At 35.7% G+C, this 20,112-nt stretch overlaps 1 protein-coding gene across 1 annotated transcript in view; it reads right to left on the bottom strand.

The window, feature by feature from the left end:
• Nucleotides 1-418: 418 nt before the first annotated feature.
• Nucleotides 419-20,112, bottom strand: part of Il1rapl1 (interleukin 1 receptor accessory protein like 1) — a 41,279-nt gene continuing 21,585 nt past the window's right edge. Inside the window, exons 4-6 of the mRNA XM_051179389.1 lie at nucleotides 12,965-13,108; nucleotides 3,292-3,462; nucleotides 419-2,839 (exon numbers count right to left, since the gene is read on the bottom strand). Coding sequence (XP_051035346.1) covers nucleotides 2,121-2,839; nucleotides 3,292-3,462; nucleotides 12,965-13,108 — 1,034 coding nt within the window. The 3' untranslated portion in view covers nucleotides 419-2,120. The remainder of the gene's footprint in view (nucleotides 2,840-3,291; nucleotides 3,463-12,964; nucleotides 13,109-20,112) is intronic.

Here is a 20,112-nt window from a genome sequence, read left to right as displayed (position 1 = left end):
GAGAAGACCCAGGCAAGTTGTCAGAGAAGTAAACATTTTTTTTAAGCAAATAAAAACCAATGCACATCCCAAGGCTCCTTTACCTTGTCACGCAGACACTGAGACCTTTGCATTGTTACAAAATGTTTGTACTTGTATCTCATACATTCATAGTTCTACCTTGCCCTCCCCAATGTCCTCTATTGCAATTTATACTTTTATGTCCATGTGGCCCACTCAAGCCTTTTTAGCCTTGAGACCCAAACTCTAGGATTGTTTTCTAGTTGTATGGTATGGCAGGAATAAAGCAAACACAGTAGTTACTTCTTGACCCCACAGATGATGGCTGAGAAGGAATTTCCCATAATGAATCACTAAAGTAAGTTCTATAAAGCTTAAGTTCTATTATCAGTGGTTTTGTCACATTGATTTAAAACAAACAAACAACTAAACTCTACATAGGTCACATTTCCTTTTAACAATTCTGCCCTATACAGGATCTTTTGTGATTGATTTAGCATCATTGTTAACACGACAAGGAATTAGCTGCTTATGTGATTGATTTCAAACAGAAAGCTAGACAGAAAGTGACAAATTTCTTGTGAGCATCAACTTTCTGTTTCTGATAGAATTATATAGTTAAAATTAAATTAATTTCTATACAATAAAATTAAGTATTTTAAGTATTTTCTGATCTAATTAAAACTATTTTGTGTAAATAATATTTACTTTGAAAATAGTTTGTGTTGTTATTCATGTTTGACCTCCTGAGATCTTATTTAAACACCTTTATATTAATAAATGCTGCTTATGTTCATAAACTGAATGTAGCATTGAAAAGTAAATACAAGTCAGTTAACATTTAAGTACAAGGGGACCCCACAATAAGCTTCACAGATTTTTTTTTCTGACTCTTCAGAAGATAACATTTTGTATAATACAAGGTGACATGATATATTTGATGACACCTCCTGATCTTCCCTTTGGTTTGGAAGCCTTCAATGTAAATTTCATTTTTACTTGCCTTGATTCATCTATCTGAGTTAACTTGCCTGGTATTTGCACATAATCTCATTTGCAGAAAAATTAATTGTAGAGGGAAAAGAGGAAATAGATTTTCAAACAAAAACAGCCACAAACACATTCATGCCTTTCCAGGAAGTGATCAAATATAGGGCTTGGTATTTTTTTTTTTTTGGTTTTGTATTTTTGTGTGTTTTTTATTTATTTATTTGTTTTGTTTTGCTCTTTTATATATATATATATATATATATTTCTATTTGTATTTCTATTTATATATATTTATATATAAGGATACATCAACTCATCTTTAAAAAAACGGAAACAACACTCTCCCCATTTTCATGCCTTCCATCTTCATTCTGTAGTGATCACTCTGTAGTGGTCACAGTCACGTGACTAGCACAACTTTGGGTCTAGAGTGTATTCTGAAGAGCAGTGAATTAAATGTTAAGACAGTTAGACCTACCCCTACCATCTGCAGAGTTTTACACATCATGCTGCCATTAGAAGGGTAGAGGTAGGGAATGAGGTGGGGACAAGGAAGAAATATCAGGGCTCTGACTGGCAGGGCCCTCCTATGAACAAATGTTCTTCTCTCTCTCTCTTTTTTGTTGCCAAACAGCAATGCATTGCTGGCATTCAGTTGCACTGCTCTTTGAAGGCCGACGTGGCCCAGCTGGTCCTAGGAAGAACCTGAGAGAGGATCCGGTGCTCCTTGTCCCGTCAGATAGATTTGTCCAAGCACCCCAAGGAAATGTTAAAAGCAAAATAAAATTTAAAAATAAAACTAAAAACCCATTTTAAAACTAAATTAGTGACGCAAAAAAAGGGTTTCCTATCTACACATCAGTCTCTTCTTAAAAAAAAAATGTAAATTTACAAATCCAGTGACATATAAAACAAAGTAAAAAAAATGTAATGGTAAGAGACATGGTAGAACAGGAAGACACTGATGCTACAAAGAAATTCCAAAAAATATATGTACAAGACCCTGTTTTTCCTCGTGTTCTAGAGATTGTAATGCATGTTTTAACAGCAGCAGTCGAGGATTTAGTTCCAGGCACTGGACTGCAGATTCTTTTCAAACTCCCAGGGATGGGCTGTCCTTTGCTTCTCTGTCACCAAATCACACTGGATATACTGGTCTCCCTTGGCAACAACGGCAGGATGGCACTGTTTGTGTGGGCCTCATCTGGATTCGGCTCCCTGCTCGACTTTGTCTGTGGCCGCTGCCCATTGATGAGTGTCATAGGGATGTTACAGTAGGTATGCTGATTTCCTATGGAGGTAAGTGGCAGGGTGCCCGTAGGAGGTACGTCGTACTCATAGCTTCGGTAGTAGTGTTTCTGACGCATTTGTGAATGGTAGGTATTGTGAAAGGTAGAACGGAGATCTGGATGGGCAGTGGCTAGAGCTGTGGAGGTGGCCGCAGCCATTGAAATGGCCGAGACAGTCTGCAGCTCCCCGAAAGGCCCCTGCTCACTGACATCTAAAGCCTGCTCATGTGTAATGGGTTCTATCCTCTTAAAAGGCATTTCGTACTGTAAACGTTTCCAGAACTTCGAGTTCAACTTGTTGCATTTTGGTCCATGCCATTTAATAACCGTCAGCAGCTTGATGGTGTGCTTGAGGGCCTCTACCTCCTGGTAGTTCATAATTCCTCGGAGTTCGCTACATTCGATCAGTATCACTTTGATTTCTCCAGTCACAAGCATGTTTCGAAGTCTTGTTTCCAGCTCAAAGATGCTCCAGCCCCTCCGAACTACATAATTTGGGGTCATGACAATGATCAGCCTCTTACTTTGATCTACACATCTTGCCACATCTTCAATGTATGCTATAAAGAGAAGAAGGATGAGGGTAAGTGAACTGACAAGAGATCCAAAAGGCTCTGATACTTTCTCCCACACATTATGTAAGAATTGCTTGTTGTCAATACTTTATGACTATATAAACAGTGGATGAGCAAGCACTTTGCATAGAGTTTTGACCTCTGTTCTAGCAAGATTAGAGATATTAATTTCAGGTTGAAATACCTGATTTGATTTAAATAAATTTAAGGCTCATAGAATACAGTGCTGTATAGAATGATAAATTATCTTCTCTGACATATTAAAAATACAGTTTCATATAAAAACATTTCTTTCTCGAAAAACTAAGCAAAATTACTTAAGACACAAAATGCTATGTAAAGTTGGTGACTACACAGATGTACCAACTTAAAACACACACACACACACACACACACACACACACGCATGAAATAAGCAAGTGAAAACATTAACTTACTTCCAGTTGGGATCAAATCTCTATCTGGTATAAACAACTTATAACCATAATGCTTTTCAAGCATATCAGGGAGAATTTCAAGGGCAAAACGTTCTTCTTCCCCAGTCTCTTGATTCCACTGATCAGGATCCACTTTGGTATATGACAGGTAAGCATCATAATCTTTGTTGTCTGTCAAAAACATTACAAAGTAAGTTCTACAAATTAAGTTCTAGAAAGAAAACAATAGAATATTAGCAATATTTACTTTTACTTATGAATATTTATAAACATCTCACTCTTGGAAAATAAAATAGGAACTTGTATCAATTTTAATAGTGTGTTCTGCAACTAGCTAGAAGATGCAAAGGTGACACATTGTTATTTTTGTTGTGATGAAAATAGTAGGAAAAAGTTAATGGCAACAGTAATGAAGGAATAAGGGATAGGGATGAAGCTTAGTGCTGGAACTCATAAACCTTTGGCATCAACAGCAGGTACACTTACTGTCACGACCAGAAAAAAAAAGGTAATGTCATGACAATTTCCATAATTTTTTAGATACAAATTATAGGAAATCTTTACTGTTTATATAAAAAGCTATATGTTTAGATAACAATGTATTATTATTGTATGTGCTGCATTTAACAACCTTATGTTTGAATATTTTTTTAAAGAAGAGAGTTATAATCATTTAATTTCAACTTTAATTAAAAATTATTAAAAGTAGTGATTGTAATTACAAGAACCTCTTTCTTTTTTCCTTCCTTCCTTTCTTTTTCTTTGTTTCTTTATGTTTTATTTATTTATTTTTTTGAGACAGGGTTTCTCTGTGTAGCTTTGTGGACCAGGCTGGCCTTGAACTCACAGAGATCCACAAGACTCTGCCTCCTGAGTGTTGGGATTAAAGGTGTGTGCCACTACTGACTGGCAAGAGCCTCTTTCTTATTCTGCAGTTTCAGTTACCAACTACAATTCTGCCTATTGCAGAGATAGAAAACAGCTTGTAGGAACTCTAATATGTCTCATAATCTCAAGTGTAGTCATTTAGTTACTTTTTACATTGGTTTTGTGAGATTTTGACTGAGATATATCATATATACAATTGAAATTAAATAAGAAGCCCAGCATCTAATCAGTCAAACAACAGATCCAACAGTTTTCTTCTTTTTATATTGTTTAAATAACCATCATACTTATTATTTCATAAAAATACTTTTTTGAGTAAAACGAGAGTTTATATCCTGTGAAATTAAGAAATAAAAACTAACTTACAATATTATTAAGAATGTTTATTATGCTCAGCCCCAATTAGAACATCTACAGCATAATCTGTATACCCAAGCACCCAAGGCTCAGGGAACATGACAGAGGGCTCTGAAAGATCCTATGGACCAGAAAACCAGGATACCTGCTGTTTTTCTTTTACATTAACAGAGAAGTTTTACCCATGAAACTCAACAATAAGATTGCCTAAATGAGACTTGCATAATGACCAGAAAAAATTGACAGGACAATGTGCTGATAGGGGAATTTCACAAAGTTGCACCCTTATATGAGAAGCTGTAGGAAATCAATGCCTGCTAAGAGATGAAGAATCTGTTTCTTTTAAGTATAAAGCCCCTGATAGGTTATCAAAACCCATTTGGTTAATCCTAAATACATGTACCTAGAACCTAGAAACAACAGTAAATGGAATCGTGTGTGTGTGTGTGTGTGTGTGTGTGTGTGTAGATGTTTGTAGCAACAATAAAGAAAAAATCCTTGAATTTGAGAGGTAGTAGGAAGCATGTGGATTTTTAGAAGGTGAAGAGGGAGAAATGGAAATTATGTAAATAAATTACTCATGTATGATATTCTAAAATTACGACTAAAAACCAAACAAAAATAAAACCAGGTTGATTGTGGTGGTGTGTATTCATAGTCTAAGCTATTTGGAAAGCTAAAGAAGACTATTTGAGGCCAAGAGTTTCAGATCAGTCTGTGCATAATACAGTGAGTACAGTCTCAAGAAAAGAAATGCAAACCAAATCAAACAACCAACACTAAATATGTTCAAATATCATTATGAAATCTTCATGGGAGAAAGCAAAACTGAAAACATATCAGAAATAAAAGAGAGTACAAAACTGTCCTTACTCTTCCAAGGTTAAAGTCATAAGAGGTAAAGTTCTAAGTCGTGGCTGCTGTAGGATGTTTGGTATTGGTCTTGGATGTCTTATCTAAATAACAAGAGACTTTCTCTGAGGTGTGGTTACTCTTAACCCTCATGGCCAGATAACTAGAAATTTAGTCTAAGGCATGGTTACCAAATGTTTGGAAAATTAAGGAAGAAGAGGTCTGTTTCTTCTTTGTATCTTGATAAAGAAGTCTTTTTGCCATTTCCCCCTTTTTTGGCTGGGGTACTTAAAGAATGTTGAAGAATACACTTGGGGCATTCAGTATTCACTGAATTGCCCTCCTGAATATATTCTGTGTCTCTGTCTTTTTCTTAGTCTCTTTACCTGTGTTTATCAATCCACACTCCCCCTCTAAGTTAAGAACTGGGCAAGGGGGTTGAGTCCATTTAATGCCCCACAAAGATGGGATACTACAGATTGGCATCACAAAGTGAGGTTACTACAGATGACCGCTAAAATTTTATATAAGAAGAGTGCATGGATTTTGTTTTCAGAATAACATACTTAAAAAAAAAAACTAGAAATTGTTAAGCTTCCTTCTCTCTTTTGTAGATGAACATAATATACTGAATCTGGGCTAAAGAGATATACTGACAAGGAAATGGTTTGAGATTTACAGATGGGTTTTTGATACTTTTTAACCTTTAAATATCTATTGAATAGTTGTCAGATGTTATTGGCAACTGCCTTTTTTTTTTTATTACTTTCCAGTGTTACTAAATCACATAAATGAAACTGACTATTGATAGAGCCCATAATTCACCAAATGGGTTACAAAAATAAAACTAGAGGACATTTAGGAATGAGATAGCTCAGAAAACTTATAGTTAGAAGTTGTCACCGATACAACTTGAGCCATATTTCTTTTTTAGGTCTCAGGTTTTATTTTCTTATATAACCTCACATTTCTGAGATGTGTTTTGTTCATGTTAAAAATTGTAGAACTATATAATGTGAGAATGCATACACATTAACTTATTAAATTGTAATCTTAATGTTTTGACTTTTGTGCATATTGAATATCTGTTAATATTTTAAAATTTTTGGTGATATTTAAAGTTAAACCAGGAAGTTTGCACATGGATGGTAAGCAAATGCTCTACTTAATTTTAACTTACTTTTAATTTCAATTCTGTTATGGAAATCCCTGTAGATTATATTTGCAAAGAAAGCTACTTGATTCAAGCATTTTGACAGTTTATAACATTGATCTATCTAGTTTATATGTTTTGTCATTCAGTATTTTTCCAGACTGTTTTATATAAAGATTCTTAAATATTTAAATGAAGCATTAATTTACATAGTTTTTGAGTCAGAACCTTTATGTACACACTGAACTAGCATCAACTTTGCCATCCTCTTACCTTAGCCTGCTGAGTGTTAAGATGATAAGCATTGTACACATGCCAGTAATTAAACTATTGTCCTGGGGACATGGCTCAGAATTTGAAAGTACTTTCTATGAAAGTGTGTGGATCTGGTATTGAAATCCAAGAATCCATATATAATCCAAACACAGTAGCAGCAGCATCTGTATTCCCCAGATGAGATGCTGAGACAAGAGACTCCCTGGAAACTCCCAATCCAGCTATCCTTCATAAGCCTGGGAAAACCAAGATACCCCATTTCAAATAACATGGAAAGGAAAGACCAACACACAAGGCTCTCCTGAGCTCCAAATGTGTGCATAGACCATGTGCATTCACATTTATATTCATATAGATACAAAGGTAAATTTAAAAAATTAAAATATATATTTAGAGTCTGATATGACAAAAACAAAAACAGCTGAGCTGAACTTCTAACTTCCATAAATTCTGACTCATTTGAGATTTTATTTTCTAAACAGTGAAAGATAACCTTAGAGGCTAAGACATTTCTCAGCGATAGGGCACTTGTCTAACATATACAAAGCCCTAGGTTTGATCCTCAGAACAGAGAAAAAGTGAGATTAAAAACAACAACTTCTTGAAGTTGTTTAATAGTAAATGTTTCCTAATTATATATCAAATTGTCTGGCTTGAGAGTCATTTAACAAGTATTAATTACCTTCCTTTAAAAACAAAACAAAAAAGCCCTTCCTTTGTAACCTTAAGAAAGCAGTGGCTGGCATAGCCATAGCTGTTGTACTATGGCTTTTTACTTGGGATACTACATAATCATCACATCTGCAGGTTTGAAATAGTGATTCCTTTGAACAGTTTGCCATGGCAATAAATAAAGAAAGAAAGAAAGAAAGAAAGCCACACAGTGATATTTAGGTATATAAAATAGAAATGGAGCTCTTGGCACTTCTTAATTAGGAGGTAGGGGATACCAAGTGATATTCACCTTGAATTGCAGTCAGTGAGGGATCCTGCCCTCAGTCCTTACAATCAACAGGTGTTCAAGGGAGATACTAGGTTTTGCTTGATTTCTTTTTATTTATTATTTTTGCTATTGTCATTTTTGTTGGCAGTGGTGGTTGTGTGTGTCTAGGAACAGAAAAGCTAACAGAAAATAGGACTCAATGACTCAGCTTACATAAGGATATTATTCATGATGGAGTGGGATTTTGTGGTGATACAGCTGTTTGAAGGTCACCTATACTCCCATGAGAAACCCCTCAGCCATGATCTTTAAGCAAGCCTTTCAAAAACTCATTGCTTGAAAAAGTTGTGTTTGGATGGAATTATATATTCATCTTTTTGGAGTGCCCTATGTGGGGAGAATAGGCATTTGTTCCTATTTCCTCAGGAAGTGTTAATGCAAGAGGAGAAAAGGCAACAGACTAGTATCAGGGCCTACTGTGTGTGGCTTAAGAAGGGCTGACACACCCTTTAACAGTTTCTGAGTTTGAATAGGTCATAAGCTCAAAATTACTTGGTTTTCCTTTTGGGAATTCAAAAACTATGTACAAAACTCAACTAATCAGCACTAACATGACACAAGAGGTCAGATCCAGAGGTATTCTACATGATGTACAGAGACAAAGTATTTCACTGACATACTTGAAGACAATTCTTGAGTCTACATATAAGGAAAGAACCTGTAGTTGAAGCAGAAAGAAAACTATTTATGTATGGCCTAAGACTACACAGATGGCAATTTGTTTTGTAGACAGGGAACAACTTCTCATTTTCTGAAGATGAGGTAGAGATTTTAAAAGATTGTTCTAACTCATTTGTCCAATACTGATAACACCAACCATAAAGCTAGATCTCTGTCCTCATCTTTAAAATATGAACTGTGTTGGTAATTATAATGTTCTTAATGTTGCACTGCTATGATTATGGGTAACTATGACCTATCTATATACCTCTTAGGCAGAGGGATAGGGGATAAACTCTTGTGATCTGGAAAAAAAAATAAACAAAAGACAGGTAGCCATTTTTAAATAAGCATGGAAAAGAAAGCCCAGGCAAAGGCATGCAAAAGCAAAGGAGGCTGATATTTTGATATTTTTCTTTCTCTCTAATTTATTGTAGTGTAGACTAAGGTATTGTGTTGGTATAAGTTCCCCTCTGAAGACACTAGGTCTCCCTTATCATGATGCTCAGCTATGTAATTACAACACAACACTGTTCTAGGGGCAGCTACTTCAAAAAAATTAAAATACCTTTATTTATGATTAAAAGTAGGTGCTTCACTGATTAGGTCAAGAGAAGTTAAAAAAAATCAGGCTCCACTGGTAAAATTAGTTGGTTTATATAAAGGATATAACCTTAGAAATCCATTGTACTCAAAGCACATGGATGACATAACACATTTTGGAGATATACTCATCCTTAAAGTATATACCAGGGTCAATGTCCTTGGAGAAGTCTAGGCTAAACTCCACCATGGTCCTGTGACCAAGAAAAGGATGTTTGGGTGTCAGCAGCTGGATTGCTAGCTCCTATCTCTGGAATGGTGTTATATAAGCTTCAAAGAAAAGTTTCTTTTAAAATTTTCTTTCCTTTAATACACAATTATACACACTCAACACAATATCATATCCAGGACTTGAACTTCTTTACATTTTTTTTGTTTGTTTTATTTATGAGACGGTCCCACTGTGTATTTGTGGCTTTTTTGGAACTTACTATGTAGACCAGCTGATCTTTAGTTCACAGAGATCTGCTGGCCTCTTCTTCCTAAGTGCTGGAGCTACAGGCATGCACCACCAGGCTCAGCATATGTTTGTTTGTTTGTTTGTTCTTTTTGTTTTGGTTTTTCGGGACAGGGAATTATGTGTTCATAAACACAATTGACAATAGTAAAATAAATATCCAAAAATTTGGGAGTGATTAAGTTAAAAAAAAAAAAAAAGAAGTGGCAATGTTTGAATTCAGATAACAAGTAATTTGCTATTTATATGAAGGATTGAGTAGTTGAGATAGAGCCAAATGAAGAAAGCAAAGCACGAACATGTTATATCCTGAAAATAACTACAACAATCTATGTCAGACTCTCTGTGATATAGAACCCATAGAGTTAAGAAAATACCTACTGTAATGACTTGAAAGAAACTGGCTGAGTGGTTTTCCTGATGCTAAATTCTCCATTTCCCAATCTGGTACATTGAATATAATTTTGCAGGTGAGAGTCATTAAGACTTGGGTTAAAATTCTTTCTAGTTGTGTGTGGCAAAGAAAAAATGAATTAATCAATCCATAATTTGTTAATTAATGAATGTGTTATTATCATGCCAATACATTAGACTGTCAGAAGACTAGTAAACTGGTGATTGAGATGGAATCCAGTGTCTCATGTGTGCTAGACATGTGTTCTACCAGTGAACTATCTACTAGTAACCTATCAGCTAATCTCTATTTGCACATTCTTCTTTATGTTCTTTATCTATTGTTACTTATAAGATTGTTTAAAAAAATTCCTTCTCAGAATCAATATATTGATAAATGTCTAAGAATGAAAGAAAGGAAGAAAGAAATGGACTCACCTTTGATCATTAAATTATGCATTTTTTAAAGTTGAAAACCATTGTTACTAGTTATCATCCTTGGCAGAGGAAAAAGACTGTGGAAGCTAGGAATATAGGGATTGGATATTTTCTAAAATAGTTACCACCATTAGAAGATTAGGTAATTATTTAAGACTTAAGACATAAAGGAATTTCGCTGATATTAGGACATTATATGGGCTTCTGAGAAGTGGGTTTCTGGACACTAGGGAGGGCAAGGGAGTGGTAGGAGGGAGTGAGATGTGAAGCAGAGTCTGTAAGACTTGTATCCCTTTTGCTCAGAAGCCACCATGCAAGTGCTGGGAACTCTGCAGGAGCAGCTAGTATTCTTGACCAATGAGCCATCTCCACACCCCCAAACTGGTCACCTTGTTCTATTAGTGCAAAAGGTTTCCTATGAAACACAGTTTCTGGATGTTGTAGGAGTCAGGTAGGTTGTAGTAAGGTGGATTATTAAGGATGGGCTCCGGTGATCATATCTGTAAGAGCAGGACTGTTTTAGCTCAGGGAGGATCACTGCACTTGAGTATGAATTCCTTTTTTATAAAATCATTTCGATACTCTCAGCCTTAGCAGTCTTTGCATTCCTTTTCTCTTTGCCTGCATTATATGTACATTAATCTTACCCAGATACTAGTTCAGATACTAAATACCTAGGCTTTCTTTGGGCTTATTTTATTCATAGGCGCATCTGAAAGAAACCCCTGGTACTTATAGCCCTGATTATGTTTGAGATGGCCTGAAGGACAGGCCTTAATAAATCCTAGGCCATTTATAAGCTCAATTAGCCTTTTGAAAGAAAATTTAACATGATAAAATACTGTTTGTTCCTTTTTTTGGTTTTGTCTTCTCACCTAAAGCAATACAAAACCAACCAACCAAACAAACAAACAAAGAAAATCAGAAACTTGGAAGGTCCAAATACCCCGCAAAATCCATTAAGCTTATCCATGTAGCCCATTCTAGTGTGGATAAGTAGCAAGGTTCCTCAAAATAATTTTTAAATCACAGAAATTCAACTTAATATGGCTCTGTTTTTCTTTTTTTATTGAATTCTATCATTTTCCAATTCAGAAAATGACAGATAAAGCCTGCACTAGAAATGATGGTTTGGAAAAAATCATCCATATCATTCTGAACAAAAATAAACATATTTAAATTAAGGTTAATAGATAATGTGAGACTTGTTTAGATAAACTGCTTTTTATAAAGTATCATCTACTTTTACAGGCACAAACAAAAACACGCCCTTCAGAGTATGCTGAGTATATTAAATTTTAAAAATAATAGAGATTTGGGGAAGTAGATTTACATGGCCACTTGAATTATCATTTTGAAGAAATTATTTAACTTCTGAGAGCCTTGGTTACCATATAAATTAAATGGAGATTAGAATGTTGCGTTTATAATTTGTAGGCTTAGTAGGGGTGATTTCAAGATACCTGGCACACATTTTGCCTCACTCATATTGACAGTGTCCTAATACATTCTTTAAACAACTCATATATACTAATTTATGTGAACAGGGAGGAAAATATAAACAAAAAACAACTAAGAAAAATCATTGCTTTAAGAAAACTCCCCAAAACAATAGAGTTGCTGCAGCACAGCCTTCACCTCAGTGACAACAGGAAATCGGTAAATGGAGAGGACTGTTGGCAATGCCAGTAAACCTTTTCTTTCTACATGTTTGAAAACTGACATCTCTGCCTATGGACTGACTGCTCAAGTGGACCCTGGAAGTATGCAACAGGGACAAGGGTTCTTTTTATTTTGTACTGCTTAGTGAAAAACTGACAAAGAAAAATGCTTATCAACATAACCTAGAAACCTTAATCATTTCCACTATTCATTGTCACATTGCAATGCTATTTTGTAAGTTTAACTTACGTTTTCGCAATGATCTCAAGGGAACACAAAGGACCTTTAAGTTCACTAATGAATGATGGTGGGAGCTCAATTTTGTGAACCCTAAATTCTTTTTAGAATGTACACATATTCTTGGCTGGCCAGAGGTGAATGATAATTACTGTTTCTATAAAAACAGTGTTTACTTGTTCAGTATGAGCCAAAATGTTAGATGTGTAATTATCAAAACAATGTAGCTTTGTACTCTTTCTGTTGGTTTACCCTTGAAATGACAGTCTCTAAAAATAGAGAGATGGACAAGACTGACAAGCCTCTTGGAAGAATGCTAAAATAGTACAGTTTAATAAAACAACTATCAGTTTAAAGAAGAACAAATTGAAATCCACTTCAAACTACTAGGCTAGGGAAGACAATTAAAAGAGAAATACTTTACTATAGAAAAGTAAAGCTGGCCTTTCAGTACTGATTACAAGGTGAGAGCAAATGAACATGCCTATGGCATTGCAATCAATTTCTGTAATTTGTAAGTGCTGTTTGGAGCACAATTCTAAAAAAAGGGTAGATGTTACTAGACAAGTTGCAGAGAAAACTACCTATTGGATCTAAATTACCACATATATTTCCATGCAAAAAATGGTTTTACAAGGATGTGTATAACTTTTCTTTTGCTGGAATAAAACTGAAGGCAGGGAAATCATCTTACCTCCATCCAGTTCCTCAGCTCCAAAATGATTCCTGTAGAACAGCATGATTTCTATCTTGTAACATTTATAGATGGTCACCAAACAAACAAGCAGCAAGAGAATAGCACCAAGCCCTCCAGCAAGTTCAACGGTGTACATTAACTCTAGCGGGGATGGGAGGGGGAAGCAATGGAGAATTATACAATAATCACATATAAAAAACGTGGAATTCTATTTACTTACTTTTTTTGGAAGTGACTGCAGATGTGTTAAAATAATCTCATCCCCTTTTCTGTGACAACAGTTTTGTTTTTATTGTTTGGTTCTCACTGTGTACCCTAGGCTGGCTTTGAACTTGTGACTCACTTGCCTCTCAAGCTCTGGGATCATGGGCATGTACCAACATACTCATCTTGTATAAGGATTTAATCCATCTACAGCTTTCTGTGGTAATTGGATAAGGTGATATGTGACAGCGTTGTTTAGTAACACTGCTTTTGTAAAAATGAAGTTGGTTTACACATTGCATCTGAACTAAAAATATTGTAAATATCTTACTACTGTGAGAATATCTAAAACTGGAAACACCAGTGATAGTTTATGCTGGAGAGAATGTGGAGAAAGGGGAACACTCCTCCACTGCTGGTGGGAGGGCAAACTTGTACAGCCATTTTGGAGATCTGTGTGGCAGTTCCTCAGGAAAATGGGAATCAGTCTACCACAGGATCCAGCAATTCCACACTTAGGCATATACCCAAAAGATGTACATCCATGCAACAAAGATATCTGTTCAACTATGTTCATAGCAGCATTATTTGTAATAGCTAGAACCTGTAAACAACCTAGGTACCCCATAACTGAAGAATGGATAAAGAAAATATGGTACGTCTATACAATGGAGTACTACTCAGAAGGAAAAAATACATGGAATCTTGAAATTCTCAAGCAAATGGATGGAATTAGAAGAAACCATTTTGAGTGAGGTACCCCAGTCACAAAAAGATAGACATGGTATATACTCACTCATATGGATTTTGGACATAGAGCAATGGATCACAAGCCTACAGTTCACACCATCCGAGAAGCTAAGATAAAAGGAGAACCCTAAAAGAGACATGCAAGTTCCCCCACAGAAAGGGAAAGAGACTAGATCTACTGGACATATTGGGAGAGGGGGAGTCAGTGAGTGGAGAGGAAATTAGGAGAAAAAGGAGGGGAGAGGAGAACATGAGGGACCAGGAAGATTGAGTCGGGGGAGGAATGGAGGAGAGCAAGAAAAGAGAGGGAAGCATTATAGGTTTGAAGAGAAAACAGACACTAGGGAAATGTCCAGAGACCTACAAGGATGACTCCAACTAACAATCTGAGCAATAGAGGAGAGGCTACCTTAAATGCCCTATCCTGATAATGAGATTGATAACTACCTTATATGCCATCATAGAGCCCTCATCTAGTAACTGACAGAAACAGAAGCAGACTCCCATAGCTGAACACTGAGACTAACTACTGGAATCCAGTTGCAGAGAGGGAGGAGCGATTATCAAAGGGGTGAAGACTAGGCTGGAGAGATCCAAAGAAACGGCTGACCTGAACAAGTGGGAGCTCATGGACCCCAGAATGATATCTGAGATACCAGCATAGGACCGACCCAGAACCCCTGAATGTGGGTCTCAGTTAGAAGGCCTGGGCAGTTTAAGGGACCTCTGACAGTGGAACCTGGTGCATGAAAGGACTTCAGGAGCACATTCCCCATAGAGGGATACTCCCTTGGCCAAGAGGCAGGAGGGAGGGCATAAGCCTTACCCCAAATGACTTGAAAGATTTTGATGATACCTCCTGGAAGGTATTACCCTCCCTGGGAATTGGGTGGGGAATGGGATGGGGGGGTTGGGAGGGCATGGGATTATGGGGGAGAGGGAACTGGGATGAATATGTAAAAATAAAAATAAAAAATAATAATAATAATAAAATCTACAGTATTGGGTTGGCCCCAGTGCAGCAGCTTTTACATATATACATATCCCTTGAGGAGGTCCTGTGAACTATGCTTTTGGAACTGATAAACATTTATGATCACCTGCATATGAATCTTGATCATTTTTTTTAACCTGAGCTGTTGCTTGGGAGTTGAGTTCAAGTATTAAAATGAGGGGGAGCAAATAGCATAGTTCCTAGAGGACATGTGCACTGCTACATAGAGGGTTGGCAGAACTACCTAATGAATGCTACCTGCTTTCTCCTGCAACAAGAAATTACATATGCTGTTCACTTTTCTGAAAAGAGTACTGTTCAGGTGTGTTAGCATACATAATCTTCAAGACAGAAAGCTTAACTGAATTTAAAAAGTGGGCCTCCTAGTGGATATCGCAGTGAAATGTTCTAGAAACATTTCTCTTAAATTAAGATACTAAATTTTTTCTTTACTTCCTTTTATCTTATGCTAGCCATGTTACTATACACTTGTCTAAATTAGGAACATTTTTTGACATTTGATGCATACAAGCTCTCCATTATTACATCAAATGCTGATATTATAACAAAAATGATAGGACAAATTTGAAATAAAATAGTTACACTTTCTCCTTTAGAGTTTATGAAGATTGTAACAAGATTTAGGTTGATTGAGTGTAAACAGTTTCTTTAACTCAGTAAGTTTAGTGCTGTGTGTAGCAGTTTTGTACCAGATGAAAACCTTACATCTTGGAAGGAAACTCAGTAGCACAGAGGATGCTAAAGGGAGGTGAAGCAACAGGATGTTTTAGGGAAATAGAACATCCTTTCTTAAGTTTGGGAAGGAACAACTCAAAACAGATTAACTTGGTCTCTCCTGGCCAGAATGAAAAAAAAAATCATCAAGAGTCACTATTACACAAGTTAGACTGCCAAGACTCTGAGACTAGACCAGCTGCTTGGAAGAAACAGAAACCAGCCAAGGTACCTGAAAGATGTTAAGACTGAGTCATTGGGAAAGGACACTCCAGTCTGTTGTACTGCCTGCCAGCTGTCGAGTATGCTTTTTAGGATTTGTTTTCATGAGCTATCATTCATGCCAGGGTTTTGCTAATGCTCCTGTCATTTGAGTTAGTTCGGCTCCTATAAGTAACACTAATAAAGCTCATTGGTTCACCCAATTAATCTTTGGTGGTATCTTTGTTTTGGTCTGTCATCATTTTCCTACCTAGAGTGATTAGACTTTTGTTCACATCTTCCCAGGAGTAGGGTCACACAACATATAGTCATTCCTTAAATTAAAACACTAAAATAATGTTTTAGATTCTGTAATTGGGAAACTGTGAAGGAATGGGTTATATAATTTATGGCACATTCAATATAAGCTTAGATTAAAAACATTAAGATAATTCATGACTTGCAATAATACATATTATTAGGCAACAAGTTCCTTTTTAAATTCTCATAAATGAGATAAAATAATAACAGGGATGAGGCAGTGTAGAGAAAATAATTTGGAAATTATAGTCATCATTTTCTCACAAGAATGTATGTGTATAACAGAGATAGAGAGAACATGTTTGTTCGTGTGTGCATGTGTATACGTGCATGCTTATATGTGATAACATTTTTCCTGTAACAATTAAGAAAATAATCAGTCACATTTCTCATTGTCTGGTTCTTTATCCCTAATGTAGCAGTTTAATAAAGTAAATACATGTAACTACCATTTAATCAAGTGTATTTTTTGTACTTAGTAAAATTAAATAGGCAGCCAAGGAAAATATTTTATTAAAAACACATGACAATGAATTTAAGATAGAAAAAGTTTAAATAAGAAATTAAATATTTGAGAGTCAAAGTAAATTAATAGGAAATAATGGAAAATATTTTCACTAGCTCTGTCTGTTAAAAATTGTAATGAACCACAAAAGAGACTCCTTCAAATGTGCTGGGGACAAAATGTAAAGTGTTCTTCAGAGTATTGTTTCCCTTATACTGTATGAAGAGAAAGAATAAGTTGGGAAATAATACTGTGGCATGCTTTGGATCTTTGTTATCTCAGAATGCCAGTTGAATTTCACCACATAGAACCCTGAATGAAAGTACAACTTATGTCCACATGATGGATCAAATACCAGAATATCTGATTTAAAACACACTGGACATTATGGGAAATAATAATTTAGATCATGACCACTTTTGTGGTCCAAGGAACCAAACCCAGGACCTCATGCTAGGCAAATGTGCTACCTCTCAAACACATCCCTAGCCCACATTGTGGCTTTGTTTTTTTAAATTAAGGTTCTGGTTTTTATTTATACTTTGTGCTGGCTAGTTTTATGTCAGCTTGATCCAAACTAATGTCATCTAAGAGGAAAGAACCTCAGTTGAGAAATTCCCTCCATAAGATACAGCTGTAGGCAAGCCTGAAGGTCATTTTCTTATTTAGTTATTGATGTGTGAGGGCCCCTCTCATTATTGGTGGGGCCATGGGAAACAAGCCAGTGAGCAGCACCCATCCAACCTCTGCAATAGCTCCTGCCTCTAGGTCCCTGCCTTGAGTTTCTGCTTTGGATCCCTTCAAAAGACTGTGATTCAGGATAGTAAGTCAAACTCTTGCCTTCTCAAGTTGCTTTTGGTCGTGTTTGATCACAGCAATTGAAAGTAAAGTAACACACACACACACACACACACACACACACTTTACAACTAAAATTTCTTGCATAAGAATGGAAATTTGATCAAGAATACATAATTTCCTGTCTTAAACACTGCTGGTATGAGAGGGTGGGAGAGAGGAAAATGAGAGGGTAAGAAAGAGGGAAAGAGGGAGGGAGGTAGAGAGGGAGAGGGAATTGGGACTATATGTAAATTAAAAAAAAAAAAAACACTGCTGGTAAGAGAACATAATTGTGCCATTACATTGGGTAAGCTTTCCAATAAAGTTTTCAATGTCAATATCAATTCCAAAGATACTCTCAGGAATTCTTATGCAAAAACATGTTTTGAGTAGTCTTATCCAAACTAACCACAACTGGAAACATACTGTCTCATTAACAGGAGATGCTGAATAAACTAATGTCAGCCCATAAATAGATTTTATTCAGCAAGCAAAAGAAGAAACTAAAGATATATACCATGCAAAACTCATAGGGTTACACTGGGTAAAGGAAGCCAAACACAGTATTTATAGTATGGTTCTACTAAAGTACAAGAACAGCCTATTACAATGTAACAGTGATATAATCCAGAAACTATATTTTTCTTATGGGATAAGTGAAGGGAAAGTTTACTAGAAAGGGGCATGGGGGAACTTTGCTGGGTTAAAGAAATATTTTTTATCTTTTCTTGGGGTGGATACACATATGTATGCATTTGTTAATATTATTGATCTGATCATTTGCGGTCTATGCATTTTATCTTATGCCAATCATAGTTCAATTCTTTAAAATTTTGATTACTTATGAAAACTATTACAAATTCTGACCCAAGGCCTGTGTGTGGATGTGCTCTAAGGAAATACTGGAGTCAGAACAGCTGTTCTGCTGTAGATAAGTAGCCAGGCAGGGAATGATTTTTCTATAGTGCCTCCAAGTCTATATTTTGCAGCTGGAGGCATAGCACTAAGCCCAACCTTGTAATATAGTGTAAGTATCTCAAATAGCTTTAGAGACAATAAAATGATACCTGAAACATATTCTTAGCAATTAAAAAACCCCCAAAAAACAAAAACAACCACAACAAAACAAAAGGATTCATTTTCTTTAGGTAGTGTTCATGATTAGGTTTCTACATACTTTCAAACAGCTATTTTTTCTTAGTCAAATTAAAAGTGTTATTTTTTTTTTTGAGATTATAATATCATTATAGCATTTTCCCCTTCCCTTTCCTCCCTCCAAACTGTCCAATATATCCCTCCTTGTTCTCTTTCAGATTCATGGACAATTTCTTTTCAGAAATTGAATATGAATAAATAAGAGAAAAGTTGTACAGAGTAAGTTATTTTTATTTCTAGAGAATATATGAGAAGTCACAAGTCATCAAAGTTGTACATAATACTTTAAACATTCTGTATATTTAGACAATCATAGTATTGTCTAATACTATGACATATACAATCATAGTGTTGTCTGACATGTAATGAAAAAGGAATAATAGAGTTGATGTAGCTTTGTAGTTATAGAAATGGTTGTGTGACTTGAACAGCTTTAATATACAAAGATATGAAATATTACTTAAAACTGAGCAATGAGCAAGAATAACTCTTTGGGGGTGCAGTTATTTACTACTAATAAGAGCATGTGAAAACTGGTCCAAAGAAACTTAGTATTAGCAATATACTATTTTGTGCAAAATCTGGAGCATAATTCCCATATCTCTTCAGATGCTTTGTAATGCTATGTGTAAAAATATGGTGTTCTTGTAGCATTCTTAGAAGGAGGTCAGGAATGAAACTTGGTCTTTTCTTTCTGGTGCCTGCTTCTCTGTTGCTCCATCTTATATAGGTATATTTATTGTAAACACACACAGATTACTATTTATTAAGTTGATATAAAATAATGACATTATGAACTGCTTTCAAGAAAAATGATGCATTAGATTTAGTCTGTACACTCCTGCTCCATCCAAGCTGAACACTTCATTAATATGAGGTCTACATATTTTATGGTTTATTCATGAGTTCAGGAGAAAATCAAAAGGGTTCAATTTTGTCAGAGTTAAGAGAAATTATCTGGGTCTGCTATTGTCTTTCATCTTTGCATTACTATGTGACTATGAGTGTTGTTGCCCTTGCAAATGTCAGTTTCTTTTTGAAAGGAGCCTGCTTTTCAGTTCTCCTCCAAGTTGCCTGAAGTGTCAGTATTAAAAAAACAAAAAGATTCCATTTCAGCACAACTCAACTTCTTAGACTGGAAAGAGAAAACCCATACTTTCAAAAAAAAAAAAAAAGTATCACTTGGTTAAAATAATAGACTCTGTGTCCTTTAAGGGATTGAGGCTAAATATTGAAAATTGTAAAGCAAAACTGCTCAGCAAAAACCTAAGGGGAGCTGGCATTTGTTTAAACACTACAAATGAACAAGTGCCAAAAAGTTACATTTAAGGGAACCAACAGTCATTTAGTTATAGGCAATTAACAATAGTCCATGGAAAGCTCCAGTACAGTCTAAGTGAAAACACATTGATTATTGCTGCAGTAGTAGACTGCTTTTTG

The sequence above is a fragment of the Phodopus roborovskii genome, unplaced genomic scaffold (genome assembly GCF_943737965.1).
Source record: "Phodopus roborovskii unplaced genomic scaffold, PHOROB, whole genome shotgun sequence".
Classification (NCBI taxonomy): Eukaryota; Metazoa; Chordata; class Mammalia; order Rodentia; family Cricetidae; genus Phodopus; species Phodopus roborovskii.
The sequence above is the reverse complement of the archived record's forward strand: the minus strand, read 5'-3'. Positions and strand labels throughout refer to the sequence as shown.